Raw genomic sequence first — 19253 nt, 5'->3', positions numbered from 1 at the left:
CTGTAAAATCCTCAGGGCCCAATCTTAGACCCCAGCGCTAGACCGGTGTGCTAAGCGCCGCGCAAGTGTCAGTGCTAATTTGCAACCGATGGAGTCGTCACGTTCGTGCCCAGCGCCCACATTGTACGGCATAATGACCAAATCGTTTTGCTCATGATGTGCACACTGATGGGCGCCGTGGGTCTTAAAATGAGGTGTGGTCTGGCACATTGCTTGCACGCATTGCTATCTTGCGTAGAGGGAGAGAAGTCAAAAGCCTTAGATCAGCACCTAAGTTGTTCTCAAATTCAGTGTAGTGACAGGTCAGATGTCGCCTTACTATTTAGAGAGCACATTATTAACCCAGTGAGACCTGAAGCCGATTCTACATGTCTCCTAAATCTCAACGGTTTTCTGAAAAATGTATGTTTCTATATCAGTGGTGCTCAATCTTTTTCACGTCAAGGACCCCCAAAATTATATGTATTTGGCCGCCGACCCTCATCAAAATATTTTGTTCCAGGGACCCCCCAGAAGCAAAGATTTGAGTTAAGAATGTTCGCTTTAAAATATATATATATTCAAAGATTTGCACACATTTGCACGAATTTTCAAAAATAGCAGATCTACAAGCTCGTAGCGCGGCACCGAGTGCCGCGCTACGAGCTTGTAGATCTGCTATTTTTGAATAGCCCAAAGTGTAAAATAATGCTTTTTAGCTCAAATCTAAAAATGACACAGTTCCAGGTCTTAATGGGTTAAGATGCGCGTGCGCCTATGTAGGTGCGTTCGCAATGGTGCGCGCACATTGCATGCAATCAAAATGATCAAGCCGTCTCTTGGACACGAGGAGACATTAGCCTACGGGAGGAAGGCGTGAATTCTGACCAGCATCACGCCACTGCGGATGGTCCACATCTTTCCCCCCGGGTCCCCTTACATTAGTACATTACATCATTGCTTCCAGGCAAGATGGTACTTTCAGTTTGTGCATTTTCTCAGCTAATTTCCTCCAACTTGCCGAAACTGTCATTTAAATAACAATACGCCATGGTGCGGGTGTAACTAGATTGTAAAGGGAATGGGAGATGACACTCTGATTGGTCTAATTTATGTTGTGCCCAAAACACACTGTTAAATTGTTAAATATAACTAAAATGGAGGTGCACACACCTCCAACGCTTTTGTGCTCTGGGCCATGTGCCATAAATGATCTAAATAAGGTCCTATGTGTTAATTTAACAGAAAGTGTCCGGAACCCCTGGACCCCACATTGAAAGCCAGTGTGATCAAAATTGTGCTCCTAGGGCAGTTCAAAAGGATCTTTTGTTTGCTTCCAAACCAAAATGCCCATAAACAGGAACATTACTGAATTTCAGTTCGGAAATATGTCACTGTCCCGGTGACAGCGTATAGTTTGTGCTTGTGTAAACACTACTTAACTCCCGTTTCCCATTGCCAAGAGCCTAATGTGTGATGACATACCGACGCAGAGCTGAACAGAATAGAGCACAGATTATTCAATTCTATTCTAGACATAGAGCACTTTAGGTTGAACATCATAGACGTGAGTTCTCATTTTCTTGTTTCCGGCGTTGAAAGTTGTTTCGTGTTAAAGCTTTAATGAATTGGACTGTCTTAAGATGCAACAATAACACAATGTTTTAACCCACTAAGACCTGGAACTGTGTCATTTTTAGATTTGAGCTAAAAAGCTTTATTTTACACTTTGGCTATTCAAAAATAGCAGATCTACAAGCTCGTAGCGCGGCACCGAGTGCCGCGCTACGAGCTTGTAGATCTGCTATTTTTGAAAAATCGTGAAAATGTGTGCAAATCTTTGAATATATATATATTTTTAAGCAAATATTTTTAACTCAAATCTTTGCTTCTGGGGGTCCCTGGAACAACATATTTTGATGGGGGTCCGCGGCCAAATACATATCATTTTGGGGGTCCTTGACATGAAAAAGATTGAGCACCACTGATCGGCTTCAGGTCTTAATGGGTTAAAGTAACACTTCGATATTCCTGCCAGTATTGCCACAGTGCGCGGTGAGTTTTTTGGGGGGAGATCAGTTGGGTCCGATCCAAGCCCAGCAACTGGAGTGCAAACTCATTCACTCCCGGAGCAATTTGTTCCGACAGTCACAGCATGTGGAGATCGCCTGGCGGGTTAAAGTGCTTTGACTTGCAGGTTGGAGTATTCAACAAGGAACAAGTATGAGAGCAGAATCTAAAGCCAGTAAAGTGATAATGAACAGTGCCAGGAGACATTGGAAGTCATCGGCTATGTTGGTAGCCTACAAATTTGTCCTTAAATGTTTTGATTTATCATATTCATTGTGCGCACGTATCACACACACACACACGCGCACGCACGCGCGCACACACGCACACACACGCACACGCACACACACACACACCTCTGATGGATTGAACCGTGTGGTAGGTTGCCTAAATGTAATCAGCTTTGACAACTTCAAATTAATAGGAGATTAGGAACCTACTCCTGCAGGGATAAACAGTGAATCCCCCGAACGCATTCCTACATCCATATTGTATTAGTAATGTGTGGTGGTAGACATTGTAGACCCCCCCCCCCCCCCCGCCACCAATTCATTAATCCTGCATTAGCACTACACACAGTTCTTTCATTCTTGGCGTAGTATACAGTGGAGTCACACATGTTTTGACTGATATTTTTGTCTGAAAGGGCAAGACATTCATATCAATTTGGAAACACTTAGATGTGATTAACCCATGAAGGCCTGTGGCCGATTCAAATGTTTTTTTTTCTAAATCCAAACAGTTTTTTGAAAAAAATATATTAAAAAAAATGTTCACGATTTTTCAAAAATAGCAGATCTACAAGCTCATAGCGCGGCACCGAGTGCCGCGCTATGAGCTTGTAGATCTGCTATTTTTGAATATCCAAAGAAATCTAAAATGGCACAGATGCGTTCCCAGTCCTAATGGGTTAACGTTTCTTTTTGAGAAAATGTAATTTTTCACAAAAGACAAAATACATTTATTTACAGTATATATTATTCATTAAAAAATAGCCGATCTACAAGCTCACATTGCAATGCGTCAACTACAAGTGAAAGTCACATTTTTACTTGAGTTCAAGAAAGTACTTGCTTTTAAAAAAATACTTAACTATTAATAAATACATGCTTTTAAAATGACTTACGTCATCAAGTTCAAATTGCATCAAATTTCAATGGATAGTGAAAACAAGCCCATTGCAACGCATTGCGAGCTTCAATGTACATGTACAGTACAGTACTCAAGTAATGTACACCTGTTTCCTGCCATACAGGTATATTGGATAGGTATCCAAAGGACTTGTTTCAAGCTATTAAGACTTCAGAGTTGTCTTGGCAGGTACACCGATGGCAGGCAATTAAAGTACTCTGGTCTTTTTGCAAAAAAAAAGAAAAAAAGATGGATAAATGTTCTAAGATAAGATGCTGATTAAAAGCATCAATTATATCTTTCTTATCAGTAACAGAGTCGTTTGATAAGGTTCTGCAGCAGAGGAAGTTTAATAGTGACTTAATTGACCTCCAAAATTAAGCAGGGGGCTCTGTTTGATGCAGCTGTCGTCATGCTGAAGGTTTTGGACTCTAAAACGGAGCAGAGAATAGGGGCGAGAAGTTAGTTCTATTTGAAGGGCCTTGGGGCTTTCAGGGACACTCGAAGATGTCACAGTTTACAGATTTCTTTTTTACGTTTAGAGTTCCCCCGCTCTTTATGGCGGGAATGCCACTTCTGCTATCCCTTTTCAGACAACTTGACGGCCTACAAATGCGAGTCGTAACCCCGCCAGAGAGTGTGCTACACCATTTTGAGAGCAAAGCAGTTCAATGACAGTCAGGAAATGGCTATAGATCTCATCACTCACTTCCAAACAGGAAACAGGGATGGGGAAAACCACATTAACAACTTGGGCCACACACACCTCCCCTGTGTGCCAGCTAACAAGCAGAAGCAATTCTTATCTTGGTAATTCCAGAGTGTCTCAGTGTAACATAATTTGTTGTCCCCCCATGAATCACTATCGATGACCAAAATGCTCTCATGGCTCACAGGATGGAAGTCCTCAATAAGTAGGGCTTCCCCGTGTGGGGATGTTAGTGTGTGTGGGGGTGGGGGGGGGGGGGGGGGGGGGGGGTCCTTTGGGAATGAGGAGAGAGTGTGAGAGGAAGCAGCATCTATTGTGCAGAAGGATTGGAATTGCCTGCTCTTGAGGCTCGAAAGTCCTTCTTCTCACTGTTATTTAAAGGTAGGGTAAGTGATATTTTTGGGTTAAACAAAAGGTATTTTGTTAAAAGGTTAAAGCACTACATTCTGATAGTAATCATTGCTATAGAGTGTTTGTTCAGTAACAGATGTCTCCCTGTCTCTCCAGCTCTTTAATAAACAGAAAATACATTTTCCGTTAGGTGTCAAAATCTCAGCCAATCAGGAGAAAGTACCAATTTTTTAAGCTTCATTTTTATAGTGTTCCAGTTCCAATTTTGCCTGCTCATTTCTTAGTGTCATCACTTCCAATTTCACTTGTTTAATCTATATCCTGATTGAGTTCTCTATCCTGATTGGAAAAAATTGGAAATGAAACTGAAACTAAAATGCATTTTCTGTTTTATAAAGAGCTGGAGAGACAAGGACTGGAGACTCCTTTTACTGAACAAACACTCTATAGCAATGAGTACTATCACAATATAGAGCTATTTAACACTTATTTTAACCAAAGAAAATCACTTACCCTACCTTTAAGCATACGCCCTTTATTTACTTAAAACATCTTTTCATTGGGGTTTTTCAGCAACAAGAAAAATTCAAGAGAGAGCATCACAAATAAGAAAAACGAAAAAACAAAACAAAACAAAGACAACAAAAAGACCCGATTCACTAAGCTGGTCATAAATATCAGTGTAAATATGGGTGTAAATAAAATGACTAAAGGAGGGTGTATTTTCTCTATATGCAAAATTCACAATTCACAAAGGGGTGTGCAAATCCCTGATAGGTGTGGATCACAGTTGTTCCTCATTTTTCCACAGTTGTTCCTCACCAGTGCTCACACAGACGCGTTGTGAGCCCTGGTGGACAGTGTGAGCTTGTAGCTCTGATATTTTTGACATGCAACACTGTCATGCGGTGGACCATAAATTCAGTGGTGGAAAGTAACTAAGTACATTTACTTAAGTACAATTTTGAGGTATTTGTACTTTACTTGAGTATTTCCAATTTCCAATACTTTTACTTCTACTCCACTACATCTCAGAGGCAAATATTGTACTTTTACTCCACTACAATTACTTGAAGACTTTAGTTACTTGTTACTTTTCAGATATAAATTATGATATTACGAAACATACATTAACCACTTTAGCCCACTTTAGCCCCAAGCCCCAAGCTCACAACGCGTCGCAAAGCGACGCGTTGTGAGCTTGTAGATCGGCTATTTTCAAACATTTTTGTACTTTTACTTTTGGTACTTTAAGTACATTTTGATGCCAATACTTCTGTACTTTTACTCAAGTAAATTTAGAATTCCGGACTTTTACTTGTAACAGAGTACTTCTACAGTGCAGTATTGATACTTTTACTTAAGTAAAACATTTGAGTACTTTTTCCACCACTGCATAAATTAGGCTTAACATCCCTACAGTAGCTACAAGAAGCACTTGAAATATACTGCCTATATGAGGATAGTGATTGTTATCTTGAACATGAACGAACCTGGCTGTTTTTGCTCTCACTGTATGGTTTGGGTAATGGCCAGTGGTGGAAGAAGTACTCAGATATTTACTTAAGTAAAAGTAGCAATACCATAATATAAAAATACTCTGTTACAAGTAAAAGGCCTGTGTTCAAAATGTTAAAAACAAAAACATTTAAAAAAGTAAAAGTACAAAAGTGTTGGCATCAAAATATACTTAAAGTACCAAAAGTAAAATCACTAAAATGTTTGAAAATAGCCGATCTACAAGCTGACAGCGCGCCGCATCGCCTATATATAAAATAGGCCTAAAGTGGTTAAAGTATGTTTTATAATATAATCATTTATATCTACAAAATAACTAAAGTAACTCAAGTGTTCAAACAATTGTAGTGGAGTAAAAGTACAATATTTGCCTCTTAGATGTAGTGGAGTAGAAGTAAAAGTACTGAAAACTGGAACGTAAAAAAGACTTCAATATTGTACTTAAGTGCAGTACTTGAGTAAATGTACTAGTTACTTTACACCACTGGTAATGGCTTCCACCAGAACCTACTCCAGCGTTGGGACAGTGGACTGCTAAAGTGTCACGCAGAGAAACAACATGTGGAGCAGGGATCTGGGTGGCGAGAGTATAGGGAAGCATGGCGTTGTCACAGCTGAGAGTTGAGTTCTCCGGGGGGGACATAGGAAACAGTTGGGTTTAGATACAGCAGTGGCGTGCACAGACATTTTGAGGGGCAGGTGCTCAAGTAAATTATACTTTTTTTTGTTGACTTAGTCTTCTCTTTTTTCCCTCTACACCTATACCTCTTTGCCAAAAATAGCCGATCTACAAGCCCGCAACGCCTCGCAGCGCGAGGCGTTGCGGGCTTGTAGATCTGCTATTTTTGGCTAAAGTTCTCCTCAGAAAAGGGATGCTAGGTTTCGAGTGGTTATGGTAAAAATAAAAATATCACATAGAAGATTTGGCGGACCCCCTGTAGTAACTCTGAGGACCCCCTAGGGGTCCCGGACCCCCTGTTGAAGACCCCTGCTGTAAAAAAAAAACTGGGGATTTTTTTTTCTTTCAAAAGGGCATTTCTGGTCAAGAGGGCAAAGGGCAGGTGCTCTAGCACCACCTAGAGTCTATCTGTGCACGTCCCTGAGATACAGGGAACTAGGTGAATGTAAACGACTAAAGCCATAGCCTTGGATAGGGCTGAAGTACAATGTAATAGCTCTGATCTGCTTTTTAAGTTTGGTCATACTATCTGCTCTTTGAACTTTGGAAAGTCAAGGCTCAGCAGCATGATATAAAAAATGAGGAAGTATTTTTAATGCAGTGGGATCTATAGTCCTGACATCACAGAAGGCATGTCCCGGGGTGAATGGAAGGGGAAAATAATTGATAATAGGGCTGCAACTATCGGGTATTTTCTTAGCGATTATTCTATTGATCACTTTTCGATGAATCAAATACTTATTTGATTACTATTGTTGGATTATTTTTTATTTATTTTATAATATGCTATCAATGAATTGACCCAAAATAATTTTAATAGATATTTTATAATCAATTAGAATCAATTATAATTGTATAATCGCTTAGTCTTATTAACCACTATTTATACTTTATCGTACAACCTATTTTTTCTTTTCTCCCACAAAAAAAAATATTATTTTGAGTGAAATCGATTAGCGATATTTATTTAAATAATCAATGAAATCGATTAGTTTGATTAACTGTCGCACCCCTAATTGATATACCATATAAATCCTAGGTTGAAGGAGCATGCTATTGACAGTATAAAAACAAAAGTCTTACTTTTTGAATCTCTGTATAGGACGTAGCACTGTATCAAATAAGCTATTGTATTAAGGTGTGTGCAGGTGGACAAAGAATCGAAGAAGGCACTTTATGCACGAGACTCCTCAAAGTGAGGCTCTGTCTCGATAATGATTGACTTTTTCATCATCAACATCATCATCATCATCTGTCTTGGCTGTGGATGAATGTCATGTGATGTGGCAGAGAAAGGGACAGTCAAATCAGACTCTAGCAACTCTGGAACAGAATATTTCCGTGCAATAAATTACTTTGCTTTTGTGCGGTGCAACGCAAGGCTGACACGCCGATCTCTTGTCTTTTTTCCTCAGGTCCTCCGGTCATTGTGAGCATGAGCATCAACATAGCAAGCATCGACTCTATCTCAGAAGTAAACATGGTGAGTTTAAGCCGCCTTTTATACCAGCGCTTCTCTAACTATTTAATTTCAAGCCGAGTGTGCAAATGGAACCAAATGGACCGTACAAGCACGGCTTGGGAAACTAAGCTGTGTGCAGTGGTGGAAAAAGTACTCAAATTCTTTACTTAAGTAAAAGTACCAATACTGCAATATAAAAATACTCTGTTACAAGTAAAAGTCCAAAATTAAAAATTTACTTGAGTAAAAGTACAAAAGTATTGGCATCAAAATGTACTTAAAGTACTAAAAGTAAAAGTACTAAATATTTGAAAATAGCCGATCTACAAGCTCACAACGCGTCGCATCGCGACGCGTTGTGAGCTTGTAGATCTGCTATTTTCAAATAGCCTAGGTATAAAATAGGGCTAAAATGGTTAATGTATGTTTTGTAATATCGTAATTTATGTCTGAAAAGTAACTAGTAACTAAAGTTTTCAAATAATTGTAGTGGAGTAAAAGTACAATATTTGCCTCTGAGATGTAGTGGAGTAGAAGTAAAAGTATTGGAAATTGGAAATACTCAAGTAAAGTACAAATACCTCAAAATTGTACTTAAGTACAGTACTTAAGTAAATGTACTTAGTTACTTTCCACCACTGGTGGTAAGTGCTGGGAGCTGATGGTATACAGTAGGTGTTGCGCTCAACCTCAGCAATCCATCTCCCGGAGGTCTAGCTAGCGCAAATGAAAAGGGGGACAGACGCCATTGTTCTCGGGCCGATGTTTCAATTTGTACAGACCTGTGTAAGGGTCCATTTGGAACTCGCTCAAGGAATTCCGATGGTCCCTGGGCCGCACTTTTAGAACCATTGTTTTACAACTCCCCACAATGTCATGCCACTACTGTATGCGTGTTTACACTAAACCAGTGGTTTTCAACCTTTTTTGCGTCAAGGACCCCAAATTGACAGACATTAGCCCAGGGACCCCCATTTGAAAAGTTATGCCAGGGACCCCCAATAAGAGACGATTTTTACGGCTCTAGCAGTGATTCTCAACCATTTCAATTTCAAGGACCCCCAGTTTATCATGCATTAGGCAGACCCCCATTTAATAGCATTTCTATCTCTGGGACCCCAATTTTTATTATAAAATCAATGTTAATTTAACTCTGAGAGTGTACAAATGGAACCAAATGGACCCGTTAGGGTCCATTTGGTTCCATTTGTACACTCTCAGAGTTACAGACCCATAAGGGTCCATTTGGTTCCTATCTATCATTTAGCTGGGGACCCCCTGGAACTCCCTCAAGGACCACTGGTGGTCCCCGGACCACTGGTTGAAAACCACTGCACTAAACCATAAAGCATCCCGACATATTTCCTCAATATTCTTCTAGTCTTGAATACTACTTTGGAGCTACATTGGTGCAGAAATATGTTTTAAAGAAGGCAATATGGCCGACTTCTGCAATATGGCGCAGAAGTTGTTCTATCTCTTAGTTCTACAGCAGTCTTTTTTATTTTAGTCAATGTGACAAAGTCACTCAACAACACATTCTCACAAATAGGCGTCAGTTATTGCCGCTCTGTATCACTGTATCAATCCCTAAATGTCACTATAGGACAACAAAAATCAAAAGGCACGCACGCATTGGAGCTGGAAACACTACTCGAATCACGCGATTGGACAGCTGCCTCGTTGGCTAACCTGGTAGCAATGCTTGACTAGTAACCGCAACCTTGTGATCGAATCTCACCACTCTCTGCATCGTTTTTGTGAGGTTAGGGTTAAGGTTAGGTTTAGGCATGTTTTTGTGAGGTTAGGGTTCGGTTTAGGCATAGTTTTGTCAACATGAGATATCGCCATGGCGTCTCGTCATGTCAAACCTTAACTTTCAGGGCGTCCCGTCATGTCAAAACATGACTTTCATGGCGTCCCGTCATGTCAAAACGTGACTTTCAGGGCGTCCCGTCATGTCAAAACTTGACTTTCAGGGTGTCCCGTCATGTCAAAACTTGACTTTCAGGGCGTCCCGTCATGTCAAAACTTGACTTTCAGGGCGTCCCGTCATGTCAAAACTTGACTTTCAGGGTAACTGACAGAGCGGCAAAATGTGACGCCTTGGGAGTGAGAACTGGTATCTCTCTCTCTCTCTCTCTCTCTCTCCAACTATGGCTCATACCTGTCAATCATGTAGCTGGGGACCCCCTAGAACCAACTCATGCACCCTTGGGGGTCACCAGACCCCACATTGGGAACCAGTTGTGTACTTCATTCCAAATGTGTGAATGCATAAAGGTGTTGGTGTTAGATTTCTTTGTCTCATGTTTGTTGGCTAAACATCATTTTTTTGTGTGGAATCTTTGGGTCATTTTTAAGCCTTTATCTGATATAGTACTACTGCAGAGAGAGACAGAGAGGCAGACAGACAGACAGACAGACAGAGAGAGAGAGAGAGAGAGAGAGAGAGAGAGAGAGAGAGAGACAGAGAGAGAGAGAGAGAGGGAGAGAGAGAGAGTGTAGGGGAATGACATTTAGCAAATGGTCCGGCCAGCCGGGAAACGAACCGGGGGACTCTCCGTTCACGGCATTGCGCCCATGTGATATGTGCCCTAACTAACCACTTGGCTACTCCCTTGTTTCGCTAAACGCTTCGACTTAGAACTTGGAAGGTTTTGTGTCACAATCATGCAAAAGTAGATTAGAAAAAAAGTTATTTTGCATAAATGTTTCATTTCTATTCTATTATTCATGATGCCAAAAATACAGCAAAAAAAATGGTTTCATCGAGTATACGCGTTTCATATTATGGCAAGACTACAATATGTCAGCTGTGTTCAGTCCAGTCGACTAGCCAGTCATACGCAGTCAGCAAGCTCAGTGAGAGAGTGTAAAAAATGGACAAGTAACTCCCTTGAGTTAAATCAATACTGAGGATTTTACTGTGTATGCAGCTCTCAGACGTTTTATGGTAATAACATTGTTCTTTCTTTCTTTTCCCTTTATTTATTCGGGGAAGCCCATTGAGAGCAAAGCTCTCTTTTTCAAGGGCGCCCTGATAACGGCGTATAAAACACATACATAATGAAAAACAATAACAAACATTTGAATCACGTTGCACCGTCACAGATGCAAATAAATGTAGTGTTTTGTGAAACAGGTGCACGTTTTTAGACGTTAAAAAAATCGGCAGAATTTAACATGCAAATAACGAGGACAGAACTGTCATGGAAAATAAAGACTATTGACCCTAAAGGTGGTGTAATGCCAGTGGTGGAAAAAGTACTCAAATTCTTTACTTTACTACTGTATGTAACAGTGTCAATACTGCGATATGGAAATACTCTGTTACAAGTAAAAGTTCTGAATTCTAAATTTACTTGAGTAAAAGTACAAAAGTATTGGCATCAAAATGAACTTAAAGTGCACAAAGTAAAAGTACTAAAATGTTTGAAAATAGCAGATCTACAAGCTCACAACGCGTCGCGATGCGACGCGTTGTGAGCTTGTAGATCGGCTATTTTCAAATAGCCTAGGTGTAAAATAGGGCTAAAGTGGTTAATGTATGTCTGAAATGTAACTAGTAACTCGAGTTTTCAAATAACTGTAGTGGATTAAAAGTACAATATTTGCCTCTGAGATGTAGTGGAGTAGAAGTAAAAGTACTGAAAATTGGAAATACTCAAGTAAAATACAAATACCTAAAAATTGTACTTAAGTACAGTACTTAAGTAAATGTACTTAGTTACTTTCCACCGCTGTGTACTGCGCTGTTTTACCTCGTAAGCTACAGACACCACTGCATTGCTTTGGTAAAAAAAAATGTTTTTGTCATGTAGTATTTCTTGAAAAGGGCTTTTGTTTTGGATGTTTATTACCCAACAACCCCAGTCCATTTTGTCTTCTACTGCCTGACTCCTAGAGCAAGTTTGTAACCATGGCAACACACAGTAAATGGAGCTAGCTGTGTGGCCTTGCATCACCAAAGCCAAACTTTCAGAGTTTATGGAGAAGACATGCATGTAAAGCTAGGAAGAGCATTCGCAATGTTCTCGAGCATTAGCAGGGCTTCTTCTACTAGAACACCACGCCATTCATGAATTAACAATGACAAAAAAAAAGGCTTTTGGTTTTGAAAGGATCTACCACGCATGGCCGTTTTAACCCATTAAGACCTGGAACTGTCTCATTTTTAGATTTGAGCTAAAAAGCATTATTTTACACTTTGGGCTATTCAAAAATAGCAGATATACAAGCTCGTAGCGCGGCACCGAGTGCCGCGCTACGAGCTTGTAGATCTGCTATTTTTGAAAAATCGTGAAAATGTGTGCAAATCTTTGAATATATATTGTTTTAAAGCGAACATTTTTAACTCAAATCTTTGCTTCTGGGGGTCCCTGGAGCAAAATATTTTGATGGGGGTCCGTGGCCAAATACATATACTTTTGGGGGTCCTTGACATGAAAAAGATTGAGCACCACGGATCTAGAAACACACGTTTTTCAGAAAACTGTTGAGATTTAGGAGACATGTAGAATCGGCTTCAGGTCTCAAAGGGTTAAAGATTGATTGAACTTGTGCACGCAGAAACCCTGAAGCCAATAGTGTGATCGTTTGCGTTCCTCAAAGCCATGTTTCATTGTTTTTGACCGCTTTGCCAAGTGGGACAATGAGATGGGACAGAGAGACAGAGGTGATGTTTTGTTCTTGGGTTTATTCCCCGATGCCATTCTCTGATTAACTCTCAGGCGTCAGGGTTGGTGGGGAAATACTTCACCAACCCCGATCAGATCAGTTCCTAGATCATGTCCTGTTTAATGGAATGTGTTTTTTTATTGCCATAGAATGTCACCGTCCGGATTTATTATTGATTCCACGTTCGACCTCTGTGATCACATTACAGATATTTTATGGGCATCACCTGGCATGTCCGTGCCAAGCCTCTACGAGCACAATGGGGCTTTTTTGTCTCGTGTGAAAGATACTGTAAATGCCAAGTAATTGTTAGGCCATTAAGATTATGCTGTTAAAAAAATAAACAGACCCCTGCTTACGTTACTGGTCACTTACTGGATCACTTACTTTAACATTTGTTTTGTTTCGTTTATTAATTACTTTAATTAAAATGTTATATAATTAATAACACGTCACCTTGCTACAGTATCTCCTCTGCGCCTGATGATTTTTGCCTGTGTAACCCTGGGCGCTACTCTCCCTCTGCCAGCCTAGGGAGAGCCCAGAACTGAGTTCATGCCTACTTCAATGCATGAGGAGCTAGCAAGCCGCTTCTTGACAGGGGGGGGTTTCCCCGGTAGGACGTAGCGCGTGGAGGGAACGCGTTATTCCAACCAGTTCCTTTCCAGGCGCCCCGGCTGACCAGGCGGAGGCCGGGGCGCAATTGTGATTTATTAAAGAACCGACACACAAAATATATATATATTGCATGCAATCTGTGTTTTTGGCAACACTGAAATTGACCCTGAAACTTGGCTGGTTGCCCCTCCTCTTTTTGTCTGTTTCCATACTGTTGACGGCAACATGGTAAAAAAAAAATGCATTGCTTTAAATTATTTACAACTTAACTCAGTTGTTGTATAGAATCCATTTTGATTCTGGACCCGAAAGAGAATAAAGTCCGACTCGGTTGCGCATCGTGTCGTGCACTGAAAATAGCAAGCTATACAAATACACAAGCTCACAACGCATCGCAATGCGTTGCGAGCTTGTAGATCTGCTATTTTCAGTGCACGACACCCGCACACAACTAGGTATAAACAGGGACGTGCACAGATACTCTAGACTCTAGGTGGTGCTAGAGCACCTGCCCTTTGCCCTCTTGACCAGAAGTGCCCTTCTGAAAAAAAGAGAAAAAAGTTTTTTTTTTTTTCAGTTTACAGCAGGAGTCTTCAACAGGGGGTCCGGGACCCCTAGGGGGTCCTCAAAGTTACTACAGGGGGTCCGCCAAATCTTTATGTGATATGATTTTTCTTTTTACCATAACCACTCGAAACCTAGCATCCCTTTTCTGAGGAGAACTTTAGCCAAAAATAGCAGATCTACAAGCTCACAACGCCTCGCGCTGCGAGGCGTTGTGGGCTTGTAGATCGGCTATTTTTGGCAAAGAGGTATAGGTGTAGAGGGAAAAAAGAGCAGACCAAGTAAACAAAAAAAAGTATAATTTACTTGAGCACCTGCACCTCAAAATGTCTGTGCACGGCACTGGGTATAAATGAGGCGAGGCGAAAAATGTGTCCGACGAGGTTTGCATGACATGCCAAACGACAGCAATGAGCCGAGCCATATTTACAGTGAACAAGCGGCAGAACCAAACTGAATGACAAACAAATAAATTGCTTTCACGCTCTCCTCTCCTCTTCTCTCCAGGACTACACTATCACAATGTATTTCCAGCAAAGCTGGCGAGACAAGCGACTGGCCTACGACCAGCTGAACCTGAACCTGACTCTGGATAACCGCGTGGCGGACCAGCTCTGGCTCCCCGACACCTACTTCCTCAACGACAAGAAGTCCTTCCTCCACGGTGTGACCGTGAAGAACCGAATGATTCGCCTGCATCCCGACGGCACCGTCCTGTACGGGCTGAGGTGAGCAGCAGGCGCGCAGTTATTAATGTTGACCTGAGTTGAAGATAGACGTTTGTTTAGGGCCGTTTCTCTGGCAAATATCTGTCTGAAATATATAATCGACGCGATTCTCTCACTTTGCTGTCGTTGGAAGTGTCTCAGGGGTGGTTTTAGAGATTCGTCCACGTCTACTAAAGCTGCAATCCGGAACTTACTTTAACCCTTTAAGACCTGGAACGCATTTGTGTCATAAAAAAAAAATCGTGAACGTGTGTGCACATCTTTGAATGTATTGTTTTAAAGCGAACATTTGTAACTCAAATCTTTGCTTCTGGGGGGGTCCCTGGAACAAGATGGGGGTCCGCGACCAAATACATATAATTTTGGGGGTCCTTGACATGAAAAAGTTTGAGCACCACTGATATAGAAACATACGTTTTATCAGAAAACCGTTGGGATTTGGAAGACATTAGCTAAGAATCGGCCTCAGGTCTTAAAGGGTTCATCGATAAAGCGTTGCGTTATGGTGTGGTGTAACACAGTAGAACTAGCACATCTGTAGTGGTCGGAGGTGGCCTATACTCTTCCATTGAGACCCCTGGCGTCCAAGTACAGTAGGACGCCTGCTCATTGATGAGTAGTACTGCCCGAAGCTCATAAGCACAATGTCTCTCCCCCCCTCCCCCCATGGTGGGGATTGCCTCTCGGGCGTGAGCAGTAGAAATGTAGGACTCTCCTGTGTAGGAGACCTGGATTCAAATCCTGGGGGAAGGACATTACACACTGTAAAAAAGGTTATGAATTGCAGCTTTATACATCTAAAAAGATGAGTCGCATTTATACAAAAATGAACGTTTCTATTGTGTTCTTTTTCTGAGTCACTTCCCTTTCCTTCTTTAAGAGCTGTAAAGCATATACGGTTTCAAAAGATTCATTCGATATCCCCCCCCTTTCGTTGTCCTTTTTTTCACACGATGCTCTCTCCCTTCTGAAATGCTACAAGATATGAGTGATATTAAAGAATAGATTTTGGGGGATACTGGGGCTTTGTTGAAGGCTGTGCAGCGACATTGGATTTAATGACACTTGAGGCGGAGGGGGCAGTTATGTGTCACTTAAACGCTACAAAAACAAGGCGCAGCAGAGAGTGTGTGTGTGCGGTGTACGTCAAATCAATCAGGACCAAAAGAAATAAAGATGTACTGTAGGATTCACAACTAAGAGAAACGGATGATAGCTAGGAAACATGAAGTCTAAAGCAAGGCTATCCAGATATAGTAAACACGTTTTATTGTTTTTGTTTGACTTTGTCTTTGAGCAATTTTTTTCGGTTTCAGCAGCTTTGTTTGTCACCTTTTAATAAACAACGACTCTGTCCACTTCACTAGAACATCCTCCAAGACTAACGCTGTGTGTTTCTTAAGGCCTGAGGTTCCGATTCTACAAATGTCTTCTAAATCCCAACAGTTTTCTGAAAAAAACGTATGTTTCTATATCAGTGGTGCTCAAACTTTTTCATGTCAGGAAACCCCCCAAACTTATATGTTTTTGACCACAGATCTCCATCAAAACGTTTTGTTCCAGGGACCCCCCCAGAAGCAAAGATTTGAGTTAAAAATGTTCGCTTTAAAACAATATATATTCAAAGATTTGCACACATTTTCACGATTTTTCAAAAATAGCAGATCTACAAGCTCGTAGCGCGGCACTCGGTGCCGCGCTATGAGCTTGTATAGATCTGCTATTTTTGAATAGCCAAAGTGTAACTGACCCCCCCTTTGGTCAAGAGACATATGGGCCCACCTTGTCTTGTACAGCACTGGTATCCTAGCAACTCACTTCTGATGTCTCTCAGTGATAGGGAGTCTTGTTAAGCTACTTTAAAGTTTACTTTCGACAAGGGTTGCTTTTCTACACTTTTGTCTGAAAAGATGTGTGTGGCAAATAATGGAGTGAATGGATGCTGTCGTCTCCCAGCACGAATCAATAGCAGCCCTGTCCTGCACTCGCACTAGAGGAGCTAGTTAAGACAGCGCCGTGTTCAGATTCATGCATCCCTTGTTATTCCTGCATTAAGAACGGCAGACATATTCTCCTTAACGTTATTCAGTCGATATCGTAACAAAAAAAACAAAAAAAACTAACGTATCTCAACCAAGCTACTACGACACTGTTTGCAAATGCTGATGGTTTGAAACGAGAGCAAAAAAACTTGTTTTCGTTTCCAAAAAACCTTCCATTTGGAGACAGAGAGAGAGGCAAGGGCTCTGCAAGAGTTCAGTAGGAAAAAAAAAAAAAGAAGGAGTTTCTCCAATGTCTAACACGGTACAGCAGAACAGAACAGAGCACAGCGTGGGCTGTTATATGGTACATGCTTGTGCAGCAGAATAGCTCATTGTCATCACAAATAATGAGTACATGGCTCCGACAAATTTTTTTGGGGACCCGATCTGCTTTATTAACCCTTTAAGACCGGGAACGCGTCTGTGTGTGTGTCATTTTAAGATTTCTTTGGGCCATTCAAAAATAGCAGATCTACACGCTCATAGCGCGGCACAGAGTGCTTGTAGATCTGCTATTTTTGAAAAATCGTGAACATTTTGTGCAAATGCTTTGAATATAGACATTTTAAAGCAAACATTTGTAACTCAAATCTTTGCTTCTGGGGGATTCTACAAAATGTCTTCTAAATCCTAACGGTTTTTTGAAAAAACTTATGTTGCTATAATCAGTGGTTCTCTTTTTTTCATGTCAAGGACCCCCAAAATGATATGTATTTGGCCGCGGACCCCCATCTCAAAATATTTTGTTCCAGGGACCCCCAGAAGCAAAGATTTTAGTTAAAAATGTATATAAATATTAAAAGAATTGCACAGATTTTACAAGATTTTACCCCAAAAAATAGCAGATCTACGAACTCATAGCATCTGCTATTTTTGAATAGCCCAAAGAAATCTAAGAATGACACACAGATGCGTTCCCGGTCTTAATGGGTTAAACCATTTTGTCTTCCAATTAGTCTTCCCGTCCAGCACTTTTCCTCACAAACACAGGAATGTACGGTAATTGCTCTCTGTCTCCATGAAGGAAAATCCTTCATAAATGGCCCAGTATAGTTCGATAATAAGCATGATCCTTGGCGTTTTTGTTTGCGAATGCATACTGTGCGTTTTTTGCTTGATTAAACACACCACATTCCTGAACCAGAAACCGCTTCAAACCGTCTGCAAAAAGGCACGACGAGGTGGTCTAATGTAATAGTGATTTTACTTTCAGTTATAATTCTGTAAAAGTGCATTGGATGCGTTTGGCGCATCGATGTTAGCTCTGATGTACTGTAATACGGGTATAGGTCTGCCGGACTGAGAGGCAGCCTTTAGTAACCTTGAACAAGGCAGGGATCAATACTTCCAACCCAAATATAAAATGTGCTGTAGCAAGTGAAGCTTCGTGACATTCGCTCTCTTTACTGTACATTTAACAAAAACTTCACATCGGACACCCCCCACCCCCCCACCCCCCCCCACAACCCGTGACAGAGAGATGATGGGTCGAAAATTGATCTTTCTGTTCCCATTTACACAAGAGGACAGAATCTAGCGGTAGATGTTGATGTGATGAGCACATGCCAGCCAGTGTGAACAAGCGACAAATGTAATTACTAAAATGTGCTGCACCAGTAAATATCTCCGTTAAACGCCAAAAAAAAAAGTCCTACTCGCATATAATTTGTAGCCAGCGCTGTTTTCCTGGGCATGTGGATATACTGAAATTGAATTTGCTGTTATACATGCATCATTCATAAAGCCACGGTATACCTGCCAGAAATGCATTTCCAGGAAACCGTGCAATGAAACGGCAATGAAAACGCTCAACCAGAAAATCTCATACACAGGCACAAGGACAGAGATTGATCCAACTAAAATAAAATAAAGTCCGCGGCGTTGCTCCCCAAGAATATTTAAATCATAATCAAAAACACTGTCATCCCTGAGATTCTTTGCCTGCCTCGACATATTTTTTTGGAGTGCAAAGTTACTCAACGCGATTTTCATTTCCATGGCACTCACGTGTCCGTCTTTACAGTGATTTAGAAAGCAACTAACTTCTATATTTCTCCATGTTATTAAACCATTGAGACCTGAAGCCGATTCTACATGTCTCCTAAATCTCAACAGTTTTCTGAAAAACCTATGTTTCTATATCAGTGGTGCTCAATCTTTTTCATGTCAAGGACCCCCAAAATTGTATGTATTTGGCCGCGGACCCCCATCAAAATATTTTGTTCCAGGGATCCCCAGAAGCGAAGATTTGAGTTAAACATTTTCACTTTAAATATATATATATTCAAAGATTTGCACACATTTTCACGATTTTTCAAAAATAGCAGATCTACAAGCTCGTAGCGCGGCACTCGGTGCCGCGCTATGAGCTTGTATATCTGCTATTTTTGAATAGCCCAAAGTGTAAAATAATGCTTTTTAGCTCAAATCTAAAAATGACACAGTTCCAGGTCTTAATGGGTTAAACAACAAGGATCTTATCTTTTTGGTTGACATTTCTTTTACCTGGAGACGATCCATGTAGGATCGAAACATTGTTTAATGGAGCGGGTTGCCAGCCCTGGCTTTCTAAATGATTTCACTGTTCTTGCAGTTTGGCTATTTTCGCATGCAACGCATCTGTCATGTATGACTCCAGCCTCGGTTCATTTATCACATTTTAGTTGGAGTCGATGCTCATCCAGAGAGACCGACACCGAGCGAGAAGCTTGGGGTTCAGCGC

At 41.0% G+C, this 19253-nt stretch overlaps 1 protein-coding gene across 1 annotated transcript in view; it reads left to right on the top strand.

Moving 5' to 3' along the window:
- Positions 1-19253, top strand: part of gabrb4 (gamma-aminobutyric acid type A receptor subunit beta4) — a gene marked incomplete at both ends in the record, with an annotated part of 76102 nt that overhangs the window by 42474 nt on the left and 14375 nt on the right. Inside the window, 2 exons of the mRNA XM_084075192.1 lie at positions 7853-7920; positions 14269-14489. Coding sequence (XP_083931318.1) covers positions 7853-7920; positions 14269-14489 — 289 coding nt within the window. The remainder of the gene's footprint in view (positions 1-7852; positions 7921-14268; positions 14490-19253) is intronic.

Source organism: Gymnoscopelus microlampas (assembly GCF_963454915.1).
Source record: "Gymnoscopelus microlampas genome assembly, chromosome: 12".
NCBI lineage: Eukaryota > Metazoa > Chordata > Actinopteri > Myctophiformes > Myctophidae > Gymnoscopelus > Gymnoscopelus microlampas.
This window is presented reverse-complemented; position numbering and strand designations above follow the sequence as displayed.